Raw genomic sequence first — 16,517 nt, 5'->3', positions numbered from 1 at the left:
CAAGGATAATGACTTATCTAATTCTGTGTGCCAGACTTGCAAAAAAGTAGAAATGTCAATGAAATCAGAGAAAGTGATAGGTTCAATGCTATGAAACAGCAATACAAAGTTATTAAGGTAGATGAGATATGTGGACCTTATTTAGATCTTAATGCAAATAAACTGAAAAAAGAAAATCTGACATTCAGGAGGCAATTGGAAGCATCAATGTTGACTACGTATTTCAATGATATTACAGATTATTGTTAATTTTTTTAGGTAAGATACTGTTATATGTTAAGTGACTATCTTTTAGAAATACATATTGAAATACTTATCGATGAAATGATATGATGTCTAGGATTTGCTTCAAAATAATACAGGAGAGGAAGGAAATAGGCAGGTTATAAGTGAAAAAAGAATGACCATGAGTAGATAGTTGTTGAACCTGGGGGATGAACACATGGTAGTTTACTATACTAAGTCTGTTCACTTTTGAATATGTTTGAAATTTTCCTTGTTTTTTTAAGTTCCTAATTTTTAAAAAGATATTTATTAAAATATAGCTAACATACAATAGAATATTAGTTTCAGGGGTACACCATAGTTATTCAACATTTATAGACCTAAGGAAGTGATCACCATGATAAATCCAGCAATCACCTGACACCGTACCACGCTATCACAATATTATTGACTATATTCCCCGTGCTGCACATTACATCCCTGTGACTTATTTGTTTTATACCTGGAAATTTGGACCTCTTATTGCCCTTTGCTTTTCCCTCCCTTTTTAAAATTTTTCAATTACAGTTGACATTCAATATTATTTGATATTAATTTCAGGTGTATAGCATTGTGGTTAGACATTTATGTAATTTAAGAAGTGATCATCCTGACTAGTCTAGTACCCACCTGGCACTATACATAGTTATTACCATATTATTATTTAAGTTCTTAATTTTTTGATTCAAACTCATTTTCAAATTTGCATAGTTTTGCAATACTAAGTTTCTTAGATGTTTCATTAGTAATGAAATATAAGAAATATAATAAGTAATGACTTGGGTTGTCTTTATCGTTTTTTAATCCTTATTAAATTTCTTGGGGTAACATTGGTTAGTAAAATTATATAGGTTTCAAGTATACATTTCTATAATACATCATCTATACATTGTGTGCTCACCACCGAGTCATTTCTCCTTCCATCACCATATATTTGACCCCCTTTACACTCTTCTAATAACCCTCTCCCCCCTTACCCTCTGGTAACCAATAAACTGCTGTCTGTGTCTATGAGTTTTTGTTTGTATGTTTGTCTTGTTCCTTTGTTACCTTCAGTTTTAAATTCACATATTCATAAAGTCATATGGTTCTCGACTGTTCCTATCTGACTTAGTTCGCTTAGCATAATATTACTCAGCCATAAGAAAAATGAAATACTGCCACTTGCGACAACATGAACAAATCAAGTTGCCTTTAAAATTTAACAGTGTCGGGGGGATAGCCCTGCAGCTCAGGTGGTTGGAGCGCCGTGCTGCTAACACCGAGGTCCCAGGTTCGATTCCCACGTGGGCCAGTGAGCTTTGCCCTCTACAGCTAAGACTGTGAACAACAGCTCTCCCTGGACCTGGGCTGCTGGGGGCTGCCGGGGCCTGCTGTGAGCTGGCCACCGACTGCTGGGGGTAGCGCAAGGCTCATGATACCAGCATGGGCCAGGGAGCTGTGTCCTACACAACTAGACTGAGAAATAACAGCTTAAATAGGAATGGGGGGGAGGCAGAAGAAAGGGGGGAGAACAAAACTTAACAGTGTGGATACCGCACTTTTAATGTTTAGATAGAACCATCCTTGGTATTTACAACGTATGCTAACATAATAGACTTCCTAGGAAATGTATTAAATGGCTCAGGATCTATACAGCCCTTCTAACACGATAAATACTAGGAACTGCCACTTTTATTTCATGTATTTCCGATTCTAAATTAGAGAACTGATCATCAATTGCTTAGCAATCTAATACTGGCTTGTTGCTGCCTTTCCTAGTACACAGTGACAGTCACAAAAACGCCCTGTCATTTCCAGTTATGTAGCACCAGGGAAAAGGAGATGGAGGGTTGATTCCACACATACTCAGGTTTAGAAACCTGCAGTTCCCTTTCTTCAGTCATGACAGCCAGATTACTTAGCATGGAGACCTGGAGCCTGGACCATGAAAAAACTACTGAAGAGCAGAAGGCAGAGCTTTACGGAAGGGCTGGGGATCCGCAAGGGAAGGCTGCCTGTAGAGAACTGCACTCTACATGTGACGGTACTCACTGGTCCAGTTCATAGAGACAGAACGTAGGACAGTGGTTCCCAGGGGCTGGGGCAGGGAGAATGGGGAGTTTGATGGGGACAGATTTCACTATGGGATGATGAAAAAGTTCTAGATATGGATAGTGATGACGGTTGCACATGAAGCGAATATACTTAATGCCACTGAACTGTACACGTAAAGATGGTTAAAATGGTAAATTTTATGTTATGTAAAAATTTTCTTTAATTAAAATTTCTACTCACATTAAATCCTGAAAGGTCAATGGCAATGGCAGGTCCATCATCCCGGTCTCCTTTAGGTGCAATTTGATTAAGCAGATGAAAATAAGCTCTTGAATCCTTCAGGCAAAAAAAAAAATGAAATAGAATTTTAAACATGAATAAAATCATCATTGGATTTAGGAAAAAAGTGCTCAAACTGAAGAAACTACTCTCATCTCAAAGAATGGGATAATAACAGTAACTTATTACTTCTGGACTCCTGAATGCACCATGCTATTTTGCACTTGAGAGTTCTAGCAATACTGCACTGGAATACCCTTCCCCATCTTTTCATTTGTTTACACTGGCAAGCATTAGCATCAGTTAAGGTCAGGGTCAAGTGCTATCTTTTGGAAGGCTTCCCTGATTCTCTAGCATGAATGACGGACCCTCCTCTTTACTGTGCAGCACCCCATGGCCACCTCTATAAATAACCTGTGACCACACTGTAATAAATCACCTACCGAAGTCCCACCCAAAGGTGGCTATCATAATTCTTCCCTGTACATCAAAAGGCACAATCTGTTCCCCTCCCCTTTAACTTACACTGGACTGTCATTTGCTTTGACCAATAAACACAGTTAAAGTGATGTTCTGGGGCTTCTAAGTGCAAGCCTTAAGACCTTCTGCTTCCATCCTCTTGAAATTAGCTTCCACATAAGAAGTCCAATTTTCTGAGACTATCCCGCTGCGTGGATGCCCAAGCTAGTCATGTGGAAAGGCCTCATTGGAGAAGCAGTGTCACCAGACCCTTGCACACATTCCGGACCAGCCCACTGACAGCCGTATGCAAAGAGTTAGTTATCCCAACCAAAACCACCTGAAGCAGAGTCACCCAGCCAAGCGTCATTAAGCCACAGCAGCATGACAAACAGCAAATCGTTACTTTCAGTTTTGAGTGCCTTATTATGCAATAACTGAAATATCCATCTATGGGATGTTTCTCTCCCTGTGCAATCGGGAAGCTTCTCAAGCGCTAGGTCTTTGCATGCCTCTTGCCCGGCATAATGCCCCACGGGAGGGTTTAATACATACCTGACGAACTGAATTTTAAAATAAGAGATTCCCCCAAAGTAAAACTTTAAATGAGCATTTAAATTAACAGACGAAAGCAAAGAAACATTACAATGTTACTTCAAAGAGAGAGATTGTCATCTGGGCCATTATGGCAGAAACATAACCTGACTGAAGGTTAATATCTAAAGAGAAAATATGAATTAATGCCAACACCGATTAGTCTGAAGCAAACAAAAGCACAGAGCAGAAAAAGTCCAGGCCGAGGCCATGAGAGTTATTAGGCAGACTGAATGCTACGGTTTCCCTGACAAGCCTCCCCCAGTAGGTAGGGAAGTGTTTCAGGTTGAGAGACATACCTGAAGACCTCCTTCCATCTATGGACCCCATGTGCCCTCAGATAATTTCGTTTCCCATTAGCTGGTTACTGCTAAAGTGGGAGTAAGAGTGAAGTGGGAGTAAGAGGGGTGAACTGGTCAGGCCCATAAGGGCTCTAGTCCAACGAGCAGGTGTAATTCTGTCCAAATTAACAGACTGACATCCTCATTACAATTTGGTCTATCTGTGGCATATAAAATGGGAATGAATGTTTTAATCTGCTAAAGCTAGCATCTCCTTCCTCTCACAGCAAGCTGTATTTCTTAGTAAAAACCAATAGACTAGTTTTTGTAAAATAACAGATACTGTGATTATAATTCACAGAAATGCAAAATTTCATTTTCTACACTGTGTTCCTGTGAATTAAACTTCGATTCAACTTTAAGTCTGAACGCGTTTTGTTTTTTACATTCTACATCCTTGCTGTATGTCCCAAATGTGAACATTAAAATCCAACCTTAATGTCTTGGCTGAAGTTGTTGATGGGATGCCATCCTGCGTTGGTCAGGTGGTAGTTCACCCATCGCAGCAGCAGCTCCTCTGGAGAAAGCTTCATCAGCTCTTCTAGTTCCTCACCTTCATGCAGCAACGCAATCAGAGCTGAGAGGAAAACACTGAAATATAACTTGTCCTGTAATAAGCGTATCTCAATGAAGAACAAGCCTTTTTGATGGCCTTACCTTCATTCCGGGAAATCTCAATATCAGCAAAAAGACCAACTTTGATGATCTGCCAGAGAAGTCCCAACACCAAGTGAGGTTTCCCTTCTTTCAGATCCTGTGCACCAATGTTGACCACTGTACAACCAATGGCTGAGGCAGAATTCAAGGCCAGGTTTAAATTTTCCTGAATTGCCACAAAGAAAAGCACCCATGAGGAGGGACTTTCTAAAGCTTATCAGCAAGTTGTGCAGGTAAATAAGAAAGAATGGATTGTGAAATTTCAGATCTTTAAACATAAGTAATATTTATACAAGCAGAACACCACTACTCAAAAAAAATCCCAGTTTTAACTATTACCTTTATATGCAGTGACTTTCAAATCCGTATCTCTGGCCCACACTTTCTTCCAGCCCCACTCTGAGCTCTCTGCCTATGAGTATATGCGCACTGGGCTAGGTCCACCGGGTACCCCACAAGAACCTCAAAACCAGCATGTCTAAACCTGCAGCAGTTCTTTCTACGCTTCCTTGGTCTTCCTCTTATGTCATTAAAAATGGCTTTTCTTTACTTATTTCCTGTCTTGGTTGATAGGACCTACCCTCATTCTTGCCCTCTTTCTTCCTAAGTCATAAATCTAAGCAGAATCCTTGTTCTTCCTTGCCTCCCACACCCAATCACCAATATCTGTCAGTTCTACCTTCGAAATACATCCGGAAACTATCAACTCCTTTATTCGGGTTCCTTAATTCCTTCCTGACCTCCATCCTCAGACTCTGTACAAGACGGCTTCCATAATACTCTGCAGTAGGGACCTTACTAAGATAGAGGTCTGAAGGTGTTCTATCAAATTGAGTCTGTCTCTCCCACTATGTCCTCTCACTCACTCTGCTCCAGTTACATAGAGCCTTTGAACGTGCTATTCCGTCTGCCTGGAACACGCTTTCCGAGTTCCTTTAAGATTGCTCAAATGCACTAATGACCCTCTCTGATTATCCTACACAAAAGAGTAAGCAACACTACGACGTCTTCCTGACTGTACCCCTTATCATTCTCAGACATACTATATACCGTGTTTCCCCCAAAATAAGACCTGGCCGGACCATTAGCTCTAATGCATCTTTTGGAGCAAAATTTAACATAAGACACAGTATTATATTATACTATATAACATATTATATAAAGATTATTATTAATCCTTGCTCCAAAAGACGCACTAGAGCATATAAAGTATATACACATATACTTTGGTATGTGAGAATATTAATTGCACTGGATTTTTTTTACATATTATAATGAACAGATTCAATTTCCTATACTCATTCTTATTAGTTTCCTGAATTTAAGATCCCTAAATCAATGATCTGCTTTTTCAGTCTTATATAATTTATTTTTCTTTTGATAATGATAAGTAAGCAAGAATATATAGCTCAGTAGTACACTGAGTAAAAGAAGAGAAATGAGAAAGTCTCCAAGATCAAAAATGATTCCTGCTATTGACTACTTGACCTATTCCTTTCCCCTGCTTTCATAGTTGCTGTATGCTCTCTTCATCCTTTTATAGTTATTTCTCTTCTTTCATACATCATGATACCACATAAACCCATCATCGTAAGGTGAAAAACTATGTTATCACTATCTTTACAATCTGTTACAAATGAATTAGGCTTCTTCAGGATCAAGTTTCATGGGAAACTGGTAGTTTGCTAGATCTATTCCCAGAGCTCTAAAATTACTGAATAAACAAGACAGATTTAATATCCACTGTAACACTTTGCCCCTTCCCAGAGGACTTCCTTTTCTCATTCTACATTAGTACACTCTTTCAAGCATCTTTGAGATGAAGACCGTTACCCCATACTCACATTGGAAGAATGCTATCTCTAAAAATAAAACCGTAAAAGACAGTCCCTCACACCTATCCTGTAGCTATTACAAAATAGTTACAGAATTTTTCTTTATTTTCTTTAATGCACTGCATACAATTATTAAAAGTAAAACCAAATAAATTTATACAATAGTAAAAAATGCTGCATTTCAGATTCAGCGCCATAAAAAAATTATGCAATGTATTCTAGAAATAAGACATATATAAATATTTTAAAGAATCCTAGATACTAGATGAAGCATCCTGACACAAGATGTGAAAAAAAATAATAACCTTCTGCCAATTGCCATTGGAAATGGGCTTCTTCAAGAATGGTAGTTTCTGCTAGGGACATGCAACATTATTGGCTTAATAGAGTGGGGGACAAAAAGCCATGTTAGTCAACATCTAATTCTACAGTTCTCAATGATAACAGGAAATGGGAGCCCCCCTTGGATAGTCCAAAACTAACCACGTGCCACTGCTCGAAGGTCACAGCTTCCTTATAGAAGAGACTTAACAACTTTAGCAAAATCAAGGATTGTACGAAATAGCTTAGCATTGGCTCCCTTTTAATAGCTACAGTTGTGACTAGAACATTAAACAGTTGCTGCCACACACTACCACCACAGAGAGCGGCAGTGTAGCACAGTGATTGAAAGGATGGGTTCTGGGGCTAGACCACTGGGATCCTATTCCGGCTCTGCCTCAGTTTCCTCATCTTTAAAATCACAGTATCTTATTTTAAGGCTGCTAGGATGAGTCAAAAGGGTAATTCACGTGATATGTTTAGAACAATGACTGGTACCTAGCAAGTACTTGGTAAATATTTGTATCTACCCATTGCTCTAGACATTTTGAGGGAAACAGTATGGTGACTATAAATTCCTGGGCTTTAACAAGATGTAAATGGACAGAACTATTTAGTATAAAGAATAGCTAAAAATGTTGTGAAATGGTAAAACTATGCACTATTCTTTTTTTCAACCAGCCCACAAAAACACTGGCATCAAGCTAATATTCATTAATAAAAATAACAATAATTACAATAATAAAACCTGAATACTATTATCTTAAGAAGTTCATCCAAAGCACTTTGGATCTTAATTTTATTCATGACAAAATGCAATTGAACTTTTCTTTAATAAAAACCTAGTTTTCACATGAGGCTGAAATTACATTAAATCAAAGGTTGTGTCTGGGCCTGAACATCCATTACGAAAGGCTACAATTCACAGCACTGTCGCATGAAGACTGGCAAAGGGCACACACTTACGGAAACAGTGAAAGGGGTGAGCTTCTTCTTATTAATGGCTCTTTCGTCAATTGTATCTGGTTCAGATAAGTTGATCATTTTGCTAAAAAGAAAATGGGAATAATTTAGTGCAAGACTCCCAGAACTGTTTTTCTAAGCAATCAGAATAGTTAACTTTTGAAAAGTAATAATAACCTATTTCTTTAAAATATTATACTGTAATTCACAGTAGGGACTTAATTTAAAAAATCTGAGAAATATTCCCTAACCTAAAACAAATCCATCACTCACTTCAACAGTAATCTTAACACTTCCTCCTAATTTTTAAAAACACTCCTGCATTTTCCTTACGTGACTCTGGTTTTTATTTCATTTAATGATCAACATTCAACAGCCTAAAATGTAAACAAAAAATTTCTCAAGAAGCCAAGTTTCATAAAGTGGTATCAACACTGTGAAATTACTGATGTTGCAGAAAAATAAGGAGCCAGAGACTTAGTCTTTCTAAAACTTCAGTAACTCAAACATTTTAAAAGAAATTGACATAAATTTTCTGTCTGTATGTTAGAATATATTTTATGCTTTAAAATAAAGATAGGTAAATACCCATTCAATTCATAACAGAAATTTCCTCTGAAGCAGAGGAAGAGACCAGAATTACAGGTAGAGCTCACAGTATATTTTATATGTAATATCCTAAAAACTATTACCCTGTATTCACGGGTAGGTTTTTCTTTTTCTTTTCAAGTAAAAACACTGAAGGAAATGTGCCAGAATGTTAATAACAGTTAGTTATGGGTGATAAGAATATTTGTGATGGTTAGTTTCTTCTTTGTATGTTTTCTGTATTTTTATAAACAACAAAATGGGGCACTTTCTTTGTACAAAGAAGTATGCTGGGACTATGGTGCATGCAACAAAGATAAGACATGCCCTTGAAGAGTTTACGAGGGAGTGAGCAGTAAGCGACTGCAAAGCGCCAAGGATGTGAGCATGCTAAATCCCAGCATTCGTGTCACTTCAGTCCCCACGTTCCTGTGCTAGTCAATAATCAACGCTCCCGTGCTGAGAAGTGAAAAAAGACACCCTGTGACCATATTCAAATACATTAGAGAAGTAACTCAGAAGTTGCCTGGCATTCTTAAGGAAATAGAGGAGAAAGGCACCAGAAAAATAAGAGATTATATTTGAAGGAAAATTCTAGAAAACATTATTAGTACTTAATTTTCTAGGTGACATAAATTCTTCAAGACTTATGTAGAGCTGCTTGTTAACTAATTCCAAAAGACAATAGATTTGCTGAATGGTAGTTTTCACTGAATGCTCATCAATGGAAACAGTAAAAGAACACAGCTCCCTGAACCCAGTGCTCAGCTCACCAGAGAAGGATGCCATCCGCAAGTGATTTGAAAAGGCTGCCATCGCTGGGGTTCATGGGTATGAGATGCTGGCAGTCAGGGTCATTCTCCAGGGCTTTGTTTATCCAGTTAACAAAGGCCACCTTTTCTTCCTCTGCAGACAGAAAATCTTAGTAGCAAACCCCATTTCACAAAATTCACTGCACTATAAAAATATCATTTTAATTTCTGTTCAAAGATTGCAAATGCCAATTATTAAAACTCTACTAAAACACTAAAGGGTTTAAGAAGAAAGAGGAATTTATTCCACTTTTTGGTCTGATATATTAGGGGAGAACAACGTATGTACTTTAAATGAGCACAATAAATATTCAGTTTGGTTCTAAAATCTTTCCAAATATATACTGCTTCTGAGAGCTAATGAATCAGAAGCCACACTTCAGAGGTCAGTCAGACACACACACACACACACACACACACAATCAGGGGGAAAATACAAGAAAGAAATATCCACAGCAATAAATTCCACTCCACTCCCACCCCTGAAAAATTTACAGACTTGTTATTTGGAGCTTAAACCAGAAATACTGATTTAAATCAGGATTTATTCAAATAAATAAAAGCAGTCCATTTCTGTGGAATTTCTGCTATAAAAAAACTGACACAAATCTAGATACCAGTACTACTCTCAGCCACCTTCATCCTCGGCTTTTCAATACATGGCTTCTAGCGTGGGTACCTTGACCTTCAGGCAGAAAGCGCTGTTGGGCTATGCAGTGGAGAAAATAGGAAGGAACTTAAAGAAAAAGTGTTGTAGTGCTTTATTACTATTATGTAGGTATAGGAATCATTTAACAATAGGAAACCTAAGAGATAATAACTCTCATTTCCATCACTGGGTAACAGACAGTAAACTGACCTCCCCCATTATTGCCGCAGTTCCTAGAATTAGGTGGTTTTCCTAAGGGTATATTTGGCAGATAACCACCTAAATTTAATCTCTCTCTCTCTCTCTCTCTCTCTCTCTCTCGAGAGAGAGAGAGAGAGAGAGAGAGAGAGAGAATCAAAAAGACACAAACATTTACTAAGCTTTCTCTTTTGTACATATCATAATCTGCCTTCTTCTCTCCTTGCCTCAACGTACCTCCTCAGGAACTTAGAATCTAGGGATTCAAAGATCACTAAGATATTGTAGCATAATGACAAAATACATACACACAAAAATGCAACATAAGGAAAAAAACACACCACAAGAGACATAAGCAATGTTTTGAAGAGTTTAAAGAAAGAAATAATCACTTGTGGTTTGGGTGGATCAAAAAACAAAAAAGGCTTTCTGGAGAAGGTACTATTTGAAACACAGATTTCTAACACGTGAAGACGAACAGGGAAAAGGAGGATGCTCCATGTGTAGGAACCAGGAATGAGGCAGGAACCACTTCACAACCACTAGAATGGCTGTAATAAACAAAATGGAAAGTGCTGGTGAGAATGTGAAGAAACTGGAACTTTCATACATTGTTCATGGGAATGTAAAATGGTGCAGATACTTTAGAAAACAGTTTGGCAGGTTTTGTTTTGTTTTAAATGATAAGCATAGAGTTACCATATTCCCTGGCAATTCTGCTCCTAGGTATATGCTTAAGAGAATACAAAGCATATGTCCACAGGGAAATGTGTACACAAATGTTCATACAGCATTATTCATAATAGCCAAAACGTAGAAAGTCAAATGTCTGTCACCTGATGCAAGGATAAACAAAATGTGATACCACACGACGGAGTAGTGTTCAGCAATAAAAAGGAATGAAGTACAAGATATGCTACAACACAGATGATCTCTGAAAATATTATGCCAGATAAGAGTGTCAAGTCATAAGGAGTACTGTATGACTCCTTATGTAAAATTTCCAGAATAGGCAAATCTACAGAAATTGAAGTCGACTCATGGTTGCCAGAGCCTGGGGAAGGGGCGGTGGGGAGTGACTGCTGATGAGGATAGGTTTTCTCCTGGGCAAACGAAAGCTCCAAGATTAGATAGTGGTGATGATTGTACAACTCCGTGAATATACGAAAAACTGCTGCACTGTACATTTTAAAAGGGTGACTTTCATGCCATCTCAATTATACCTCAATAAAGCTGTTCTTTTTTTAAAAAAAGCCATTAAATGTTCTATCTTACTCTAGATAATGGCTACATGGGTGTATTCCTATGTAAAAAAAATCATCAAACCATATACTTTAAAATAGTGCACTTGATGTACTTTAATATGGGTGTACCTTGATAAACAACTGAAAAAAAAAATATATGGTGATAGACATTAGAAAAGTGGTTACCTCTGGAAGGAAGAGTTATTGTTAGAAACCTGAGGGAGCCACTCTGGGTCATCTTGGGCTGGTTGGCAGCTATGTGGATGTAGCTACAGGATGTATACACAGGTAAAAATCCACTGATCTGTACACTCAAGATTACAGGAGTTTGCTAAAGGCATACATTACCTTAATAACAAGGTTTTATTTAAAAAGGAAGAAACCTTTTCATTAGAATGGACAGGCAGAAATGGAGTTAAAGAGTGAATACCTTGCAAAAAATGGATATAGAAATCACTTAACAGTAGTTGCTGTAGACCGTGGCCTTTACTACCCCACTTTCCCAGTGGTGTTGTCACACAACAGCCTACCCGTCTGTCCCCTCGTACCTGCCCCTAAAAAAAGGAGAGTCTGTGAGACTAATCCTTTCAGGGATTTTGCTTCACCTTTGTGCTTACACCTTATGTCTCCCTGTTTGGCCCCAGAGGATGGCTGGTCAGCCAATGACGAGTAAGATTCCCCACGGGGGGGGGGGGGGGACAACTCAAGCCAGGCACAGTCGAGTGGGGTCCAGCAGGAGAACCCACGGGGTTGATAGAGGTGGGCATAGACCCCCCACCTTCCCCCAGTTAAGGAGAGCTTCTGCCTCTGTGGCTGTATTCCTTCGCACAACCTGCTTGGGAAGAGTTTCAATGGTGGAATAACATTAGTTCCCCATCTATCCATTTCAGTAAGTTTTGGCATAAAGGTTTTGTCTCTTGGGGAGGTACATCCTGAAATTGACGGTTCAGCTGTTTGCAGGCAAAAGTAATTAGTTCAAATCAGTTTCTTAGTATAATGTGTGAAATTCACAGATCTTGGAGAAAACAATGTTGCTTTCTTCTGTGTGCATCAATAAAAGCCACAAGGGGGACGGTTTGGGGCTCTCAGTCCTTTGAGGCTGTGAGACTCTTGGCCCCTGTTTCATAACTTTCTTAATTTCTGTTTTACTTTCTTAACCCTTCGCCACCCCTTCTCGCTCGCTCACTGCCTGTGTTGCCCTGGACACGACACAGTGGGAAAAGGTTAGGGAAAAAAGTACAACGGGGAGAAATGCAAGTGCGCAAGGGGGAAAGTTACAGTGAGTTTTTGTGAAAAATCTTAAAAGCATAGTCCTAATTGTGTGATGTTATACAAACAAAAGGAACTTGGCCAAAGATTCTCAGACATTTCAACCCCGAATGCAAGCTTAACGGGAAAAGGCATCTCATCTTAAGAGTTAATGTGACTGGATTTCCCACTGGGCAACAGTCCAGTGCTTCTATCAGATCAAGCAATCAGGTGTGGTGCTCTCCAGTCACTTGGTTACCTGATAAAAGGTGAATCAGGAATCTCAGCTCCCAGAAAATGGAAGGGAAACGTCCTTACAATAAACCCTTCCACAAATTCCTGGATTCCGTCTAAAACTAAACTCACCAGTCAGAATGAAAAATCCATCCAAAGTTAATGGTTAAACCATTCAATGCTGAAAAACTAATTTATCTTTTGTTGTGCACTGTGCCTGACACATAGTAGGAACTCATTGTTTTCGATGATTCTAGGATTTTTCATTCTGACATCTCTGGAATTCAGATGTATTTCAAATCTGATGGAATGTTATCATTTAGTGTGACTTTCCCTCAATGGTACATAAAACAATGGTGTGAATTACAGTGAATGCCATCTTAGATTTGATGAACTATGAGACTTGTTGAATGAATCAATGGCTCAAAGCTCAAATCTGGAGTGGGAGGTTACCTGAATAAGAATGCTGGGTTCCCTCACTGGAAATGGATGAAGTGCCTCCAATAGCAGTAATCCCTTCCCTCTTGTTAATTATTTTTCGGAACGTTTTGCTGACGTCTTTGCTTTTTAACTCTTGCATTAGCTGGAATGGGATAAAAGTAAAATTGAGTCTTGATCAGATAATCATAGAAAAACTTGCAACACGAAGGAAAATTATTTAGACTTCTTTATTTATTTGGAATGACATCAATAAATACTAACCCAGTATTCTTACACTTACTGCTTATGTACACAGATAACTCTAATGTCATTTTACCAATAATACAAAGTGGACAAATGTTTGCACCCCAACCACTGGAAGACATTTTGTTGTAATTAAGCTTAAATTGAACGCATTGAAATGATTTTTCTAGACTTGCCATAATCTTTTTGTACTGAAACTAAAGAATAACTGATTACATGATAAAGAGTTTTCAAGGCCTTAATGAAAGTATTTTCCTGTCTGAATATCTCAAACGTATGCATGATAATGTAAGTAAGTCAGCTCTTGTAGGAATAACACAGGCTTAGAGAAACACCCTCTCCCAAGTACTCAGTGGACTCTTAGAGGTTGACTACACTGAATTCACTTGGTTCTCCAAGCAGCAGCCAGTGTGAGTTTTTAAAAATGCAAATCTGATGATGTCACTTCACATTCTTTTCCTCCCACATCACTGGCTTCCTATTGATCATAGGCTAAAAATGAAAATCCTACAAGACCCTGTATGACCTGACCTCAACTTAGTTCTCTAGCATGTTCCCTTGCCCTTGCATCTCAGCTCCAGCCACATGGACCTTTTCTCCCAAGTGCTTGAGAGTATCTACCATCCCAAGAGCCACAAGGCTCTACTCAGTCGGTCGCCGCTGCCTGCCTCAGACATTATTTCTTTCCCCTATCCACCCCTTTCGTCTGTTTAACATCTTCCTTCAGATGTCAGCTCAGTCTTCATAGCTTCCAGAAACCTTACCTGAGTCCCTGGGTTCTCTAGCCTACCCACCAAGTTCAACTCCATCTACTATAAACTCCCAAGAGGCCTGTACCGTGCTGTCACAGTTATCCTTCACCCATTTTGGGGATGCTGTCTTCCCGACCTCATTGCTCCTCCATGAAAGCAGGGGTCACATTTCTTTTTGTTCAGCAACTTTTTGTTGAGCTCCCGCAAGAATGGAGCTCAAATATTTGCTTATGAGTAAAGAACGCAAAACTAGACAATTTACATCTCATAAATATTTACTGGATTGCACTAATGCTTGTACATTCATACAAAAAATACAGTCACGGTGGTGTTGATGAAAGGAACTAACAGCCCTTGCTCAACCACCAGCTGGCATGGCAACCTAGCCAAGGCATCTCTCTTGGCCTGAGAGGTCTGAAACACATAATATTCAATACTCAGTTCTATAACCCATTTTTCTTTTCTTGGTTGAGTCATGTGTTATTTTCCATCTTGTTCAGTTCCCTGCACCTTGAGATAGTTTAATAAGGAAACAAAGCTATCATATCTGGCATGAAAATTTACCTGATGGCTCTCGCTGAAACTGAAGATACAATTCAGTTCCATATCAGCTTCCATATCTTAGCTGTTTCAGTTCAAAAAATATTCTATTTCTCAAAGCCAACTACGAAGATACTAAAATATTCCCTACACACAGATAGTCACTAAGCATTGAATTCAACTGTAGTGTTACTAGGGCGTGAACTATTATTATTCTCTAAACCAGACTTCCATTCCAACAATGTAAGAATGGTTTTTTCTTCTGTGAATTATTTGTGGACTGTTATTATCATCACCATCGATTTTAAAGTAGTACTTTTTCTGGGCTCTGTAGCCAGATTTAATCAAAGAGAACAGTGACATTAAAATTCTTCTCGAAGCAAAATGATCAGTAGCCATAGAGGATTAGATTACTTACTGACACAAATTCTTCAAAACTGATTTTGCCATCTTTGTTGTTGTCAGCAACGGCTAGAATTTTCTCCACGATCTCGCGTACTTTATAGCCAGGCAGGGGAAGGCTCGCTTCCTTGAACAGGTCCTGAAGCTCGTAGTCACTGACATATCCACTGTTGTCAATATCTGTAGGATAAATTAGGGGTTGTCAAGTGTCCACTGTACTCTGCTGCAGATGGGCGCTCAGAAGGCCATCTGGGAGAGTCACAGGCAAGTAGAAGCTTTCTGGTTTGTTCCACAAGGGGCGGTAACCTTTCCTCCTGCACCTGAACTGTACAAGGGATTGTCTACACTTTATCAAAAAAGTGATATTTAAATGGACTTTCTCCCCATAGGTTTAGGACTACCATGCGTATTTCAAGTGCATAGCAAAACATTCTCACAGATGAAAAACTCAAGTTTAGCACATGACGAGGTTTCAAAGAACTAAGCATGAAGAAGTCTCAGATATAAAAAATACAAATATAAGAAAGATGTAAGAAATACAGCAGCTATGGTCTTTAACTTTTTCATGGAATTTACAAAATGGTCCTGCTAGACACACAGTTCACATAAAATATGTACATGTAAAGTACACAGAAGGCATTTCTGTTCTATATTTCACCTTGCGGCAGTTCTATCTCATTCGTCAATAATTCATTGCTTCTTCATTATGTATTTATGATACCGTTATGTAGGCTGAATCATGTTTGATGTCATTTTGAGATTAAGTGTTCAAGAAATAATTTCACACCTATATTTGGACTTTGGGAAATTGGTTTCTGGGCATTTTCATGTCATCGCTGAGATGCCCTTCCCCGGGTTTTCCCTAGAGACTGGCTATCACTTCTTGACACAGAACAAAGGCGACACAAAACACTTCTGCCCAGAATTGGCAACAGAACTGAGGATTGTTTGGTGAGTTGCCGAGCTCCAGCTGCACAGGCTCGCTGGGCTCACCTGGAGAGTTTCTTTGTTTCCTACAGTTCTTTGTCCTCTCAGTAAAAGCGTTGCCATCACTACAATGGAGTTAATGATAAAGGACAGAAACTTTTCTTTTAAACTCTCATACACAAATTTTAGAATTAATACTGTTCAGAACAATGGAACATTTCTAAACTGGAATCTATAGTAACCAAAATATTACTATCTCAAAAGTCAGTTGGGAAGATAAATTGCTTGATACTGCAATAATTAATATGGCTTTCTTTGAATTTAGAGCAAAATCTCATTATTTAGCATATCACCAGTTCAGAATTGTTTCCTATAATTCTGAAATAGAGAAATAGACGAGGCTGGTTTATTTCTATACCAGCCCTGTGGTGGACAGTATTTAAAAATAAACAAGACTGAGGAAAAGTTATTTACCTGCTAGCCGACATG

At 38.6% G+C, this 16,517-nt stretch overlaps 1 protein-coding gene across 3 annotated transcripts in view; it reads right to left on the bottom strand.

The window, feature by feature from the left end:
- Positions 1-16,517, bottom strand: part of PLS1 (plastin 1) — a 99,036-nt gene that overhangs the window by 19,654 nt on the left and 62,865 nt on the right. For all 3 annotated transcript variants that reach the window (XM_033125535.1, XM_033125545.1, XM_033125526.1), the window contains exons 3-9: positions 15,118-15,281; positions 13,177-13,306; positions 9,112-9,244; positions 7,754-7,835; positions 4,632-4,797; positions 4,409-4,551; positions 2,542-2,637 (exon numbers count right to left, since the gene is read on the bottom strand). In XM_033125535.1, coding sequence (XP_032981426.1) covers positions 2,542-2,637; positions 4,409-4,551; positions 4,632-4,797; positions 7,754-7,835; positions 9,112-9,244; positions 13,177-13,306; positions 15,118-15,281 — 914 coding nt within the window. The remainder of the gene's footprint in view (positions 1-2,541; positions 2,638-4,408; positions 4,552-4,631; positions 4,798-7,753; positions 7,836-9,111; positions 9,245-13,176; positions 13,307-15,117; positions 15,282-16,517) is intronic.

The sequence above is a fragment of the Rhinolophus ferrumequinum genome, chromosome 2, assembly GCF_004115265.2.
Source record: "Rhinolophus ferrumequinum isolate MPI-CBG mRhiFer1 chromosome 2, mRhiFer1_v1.p, whole genome shotgun sequence".
NCBI classification, from domain to species: domain Eukaryota; kingdom Metazoa; phylum Chordata; class Mammalia; order Chiroptera; family Rhinolophidae; genus Rhinolophus; species Rhinolophus ferrumequinum.
This window is presented reverse-complemented; position numbering and strand designations above follow the sequence as displayed.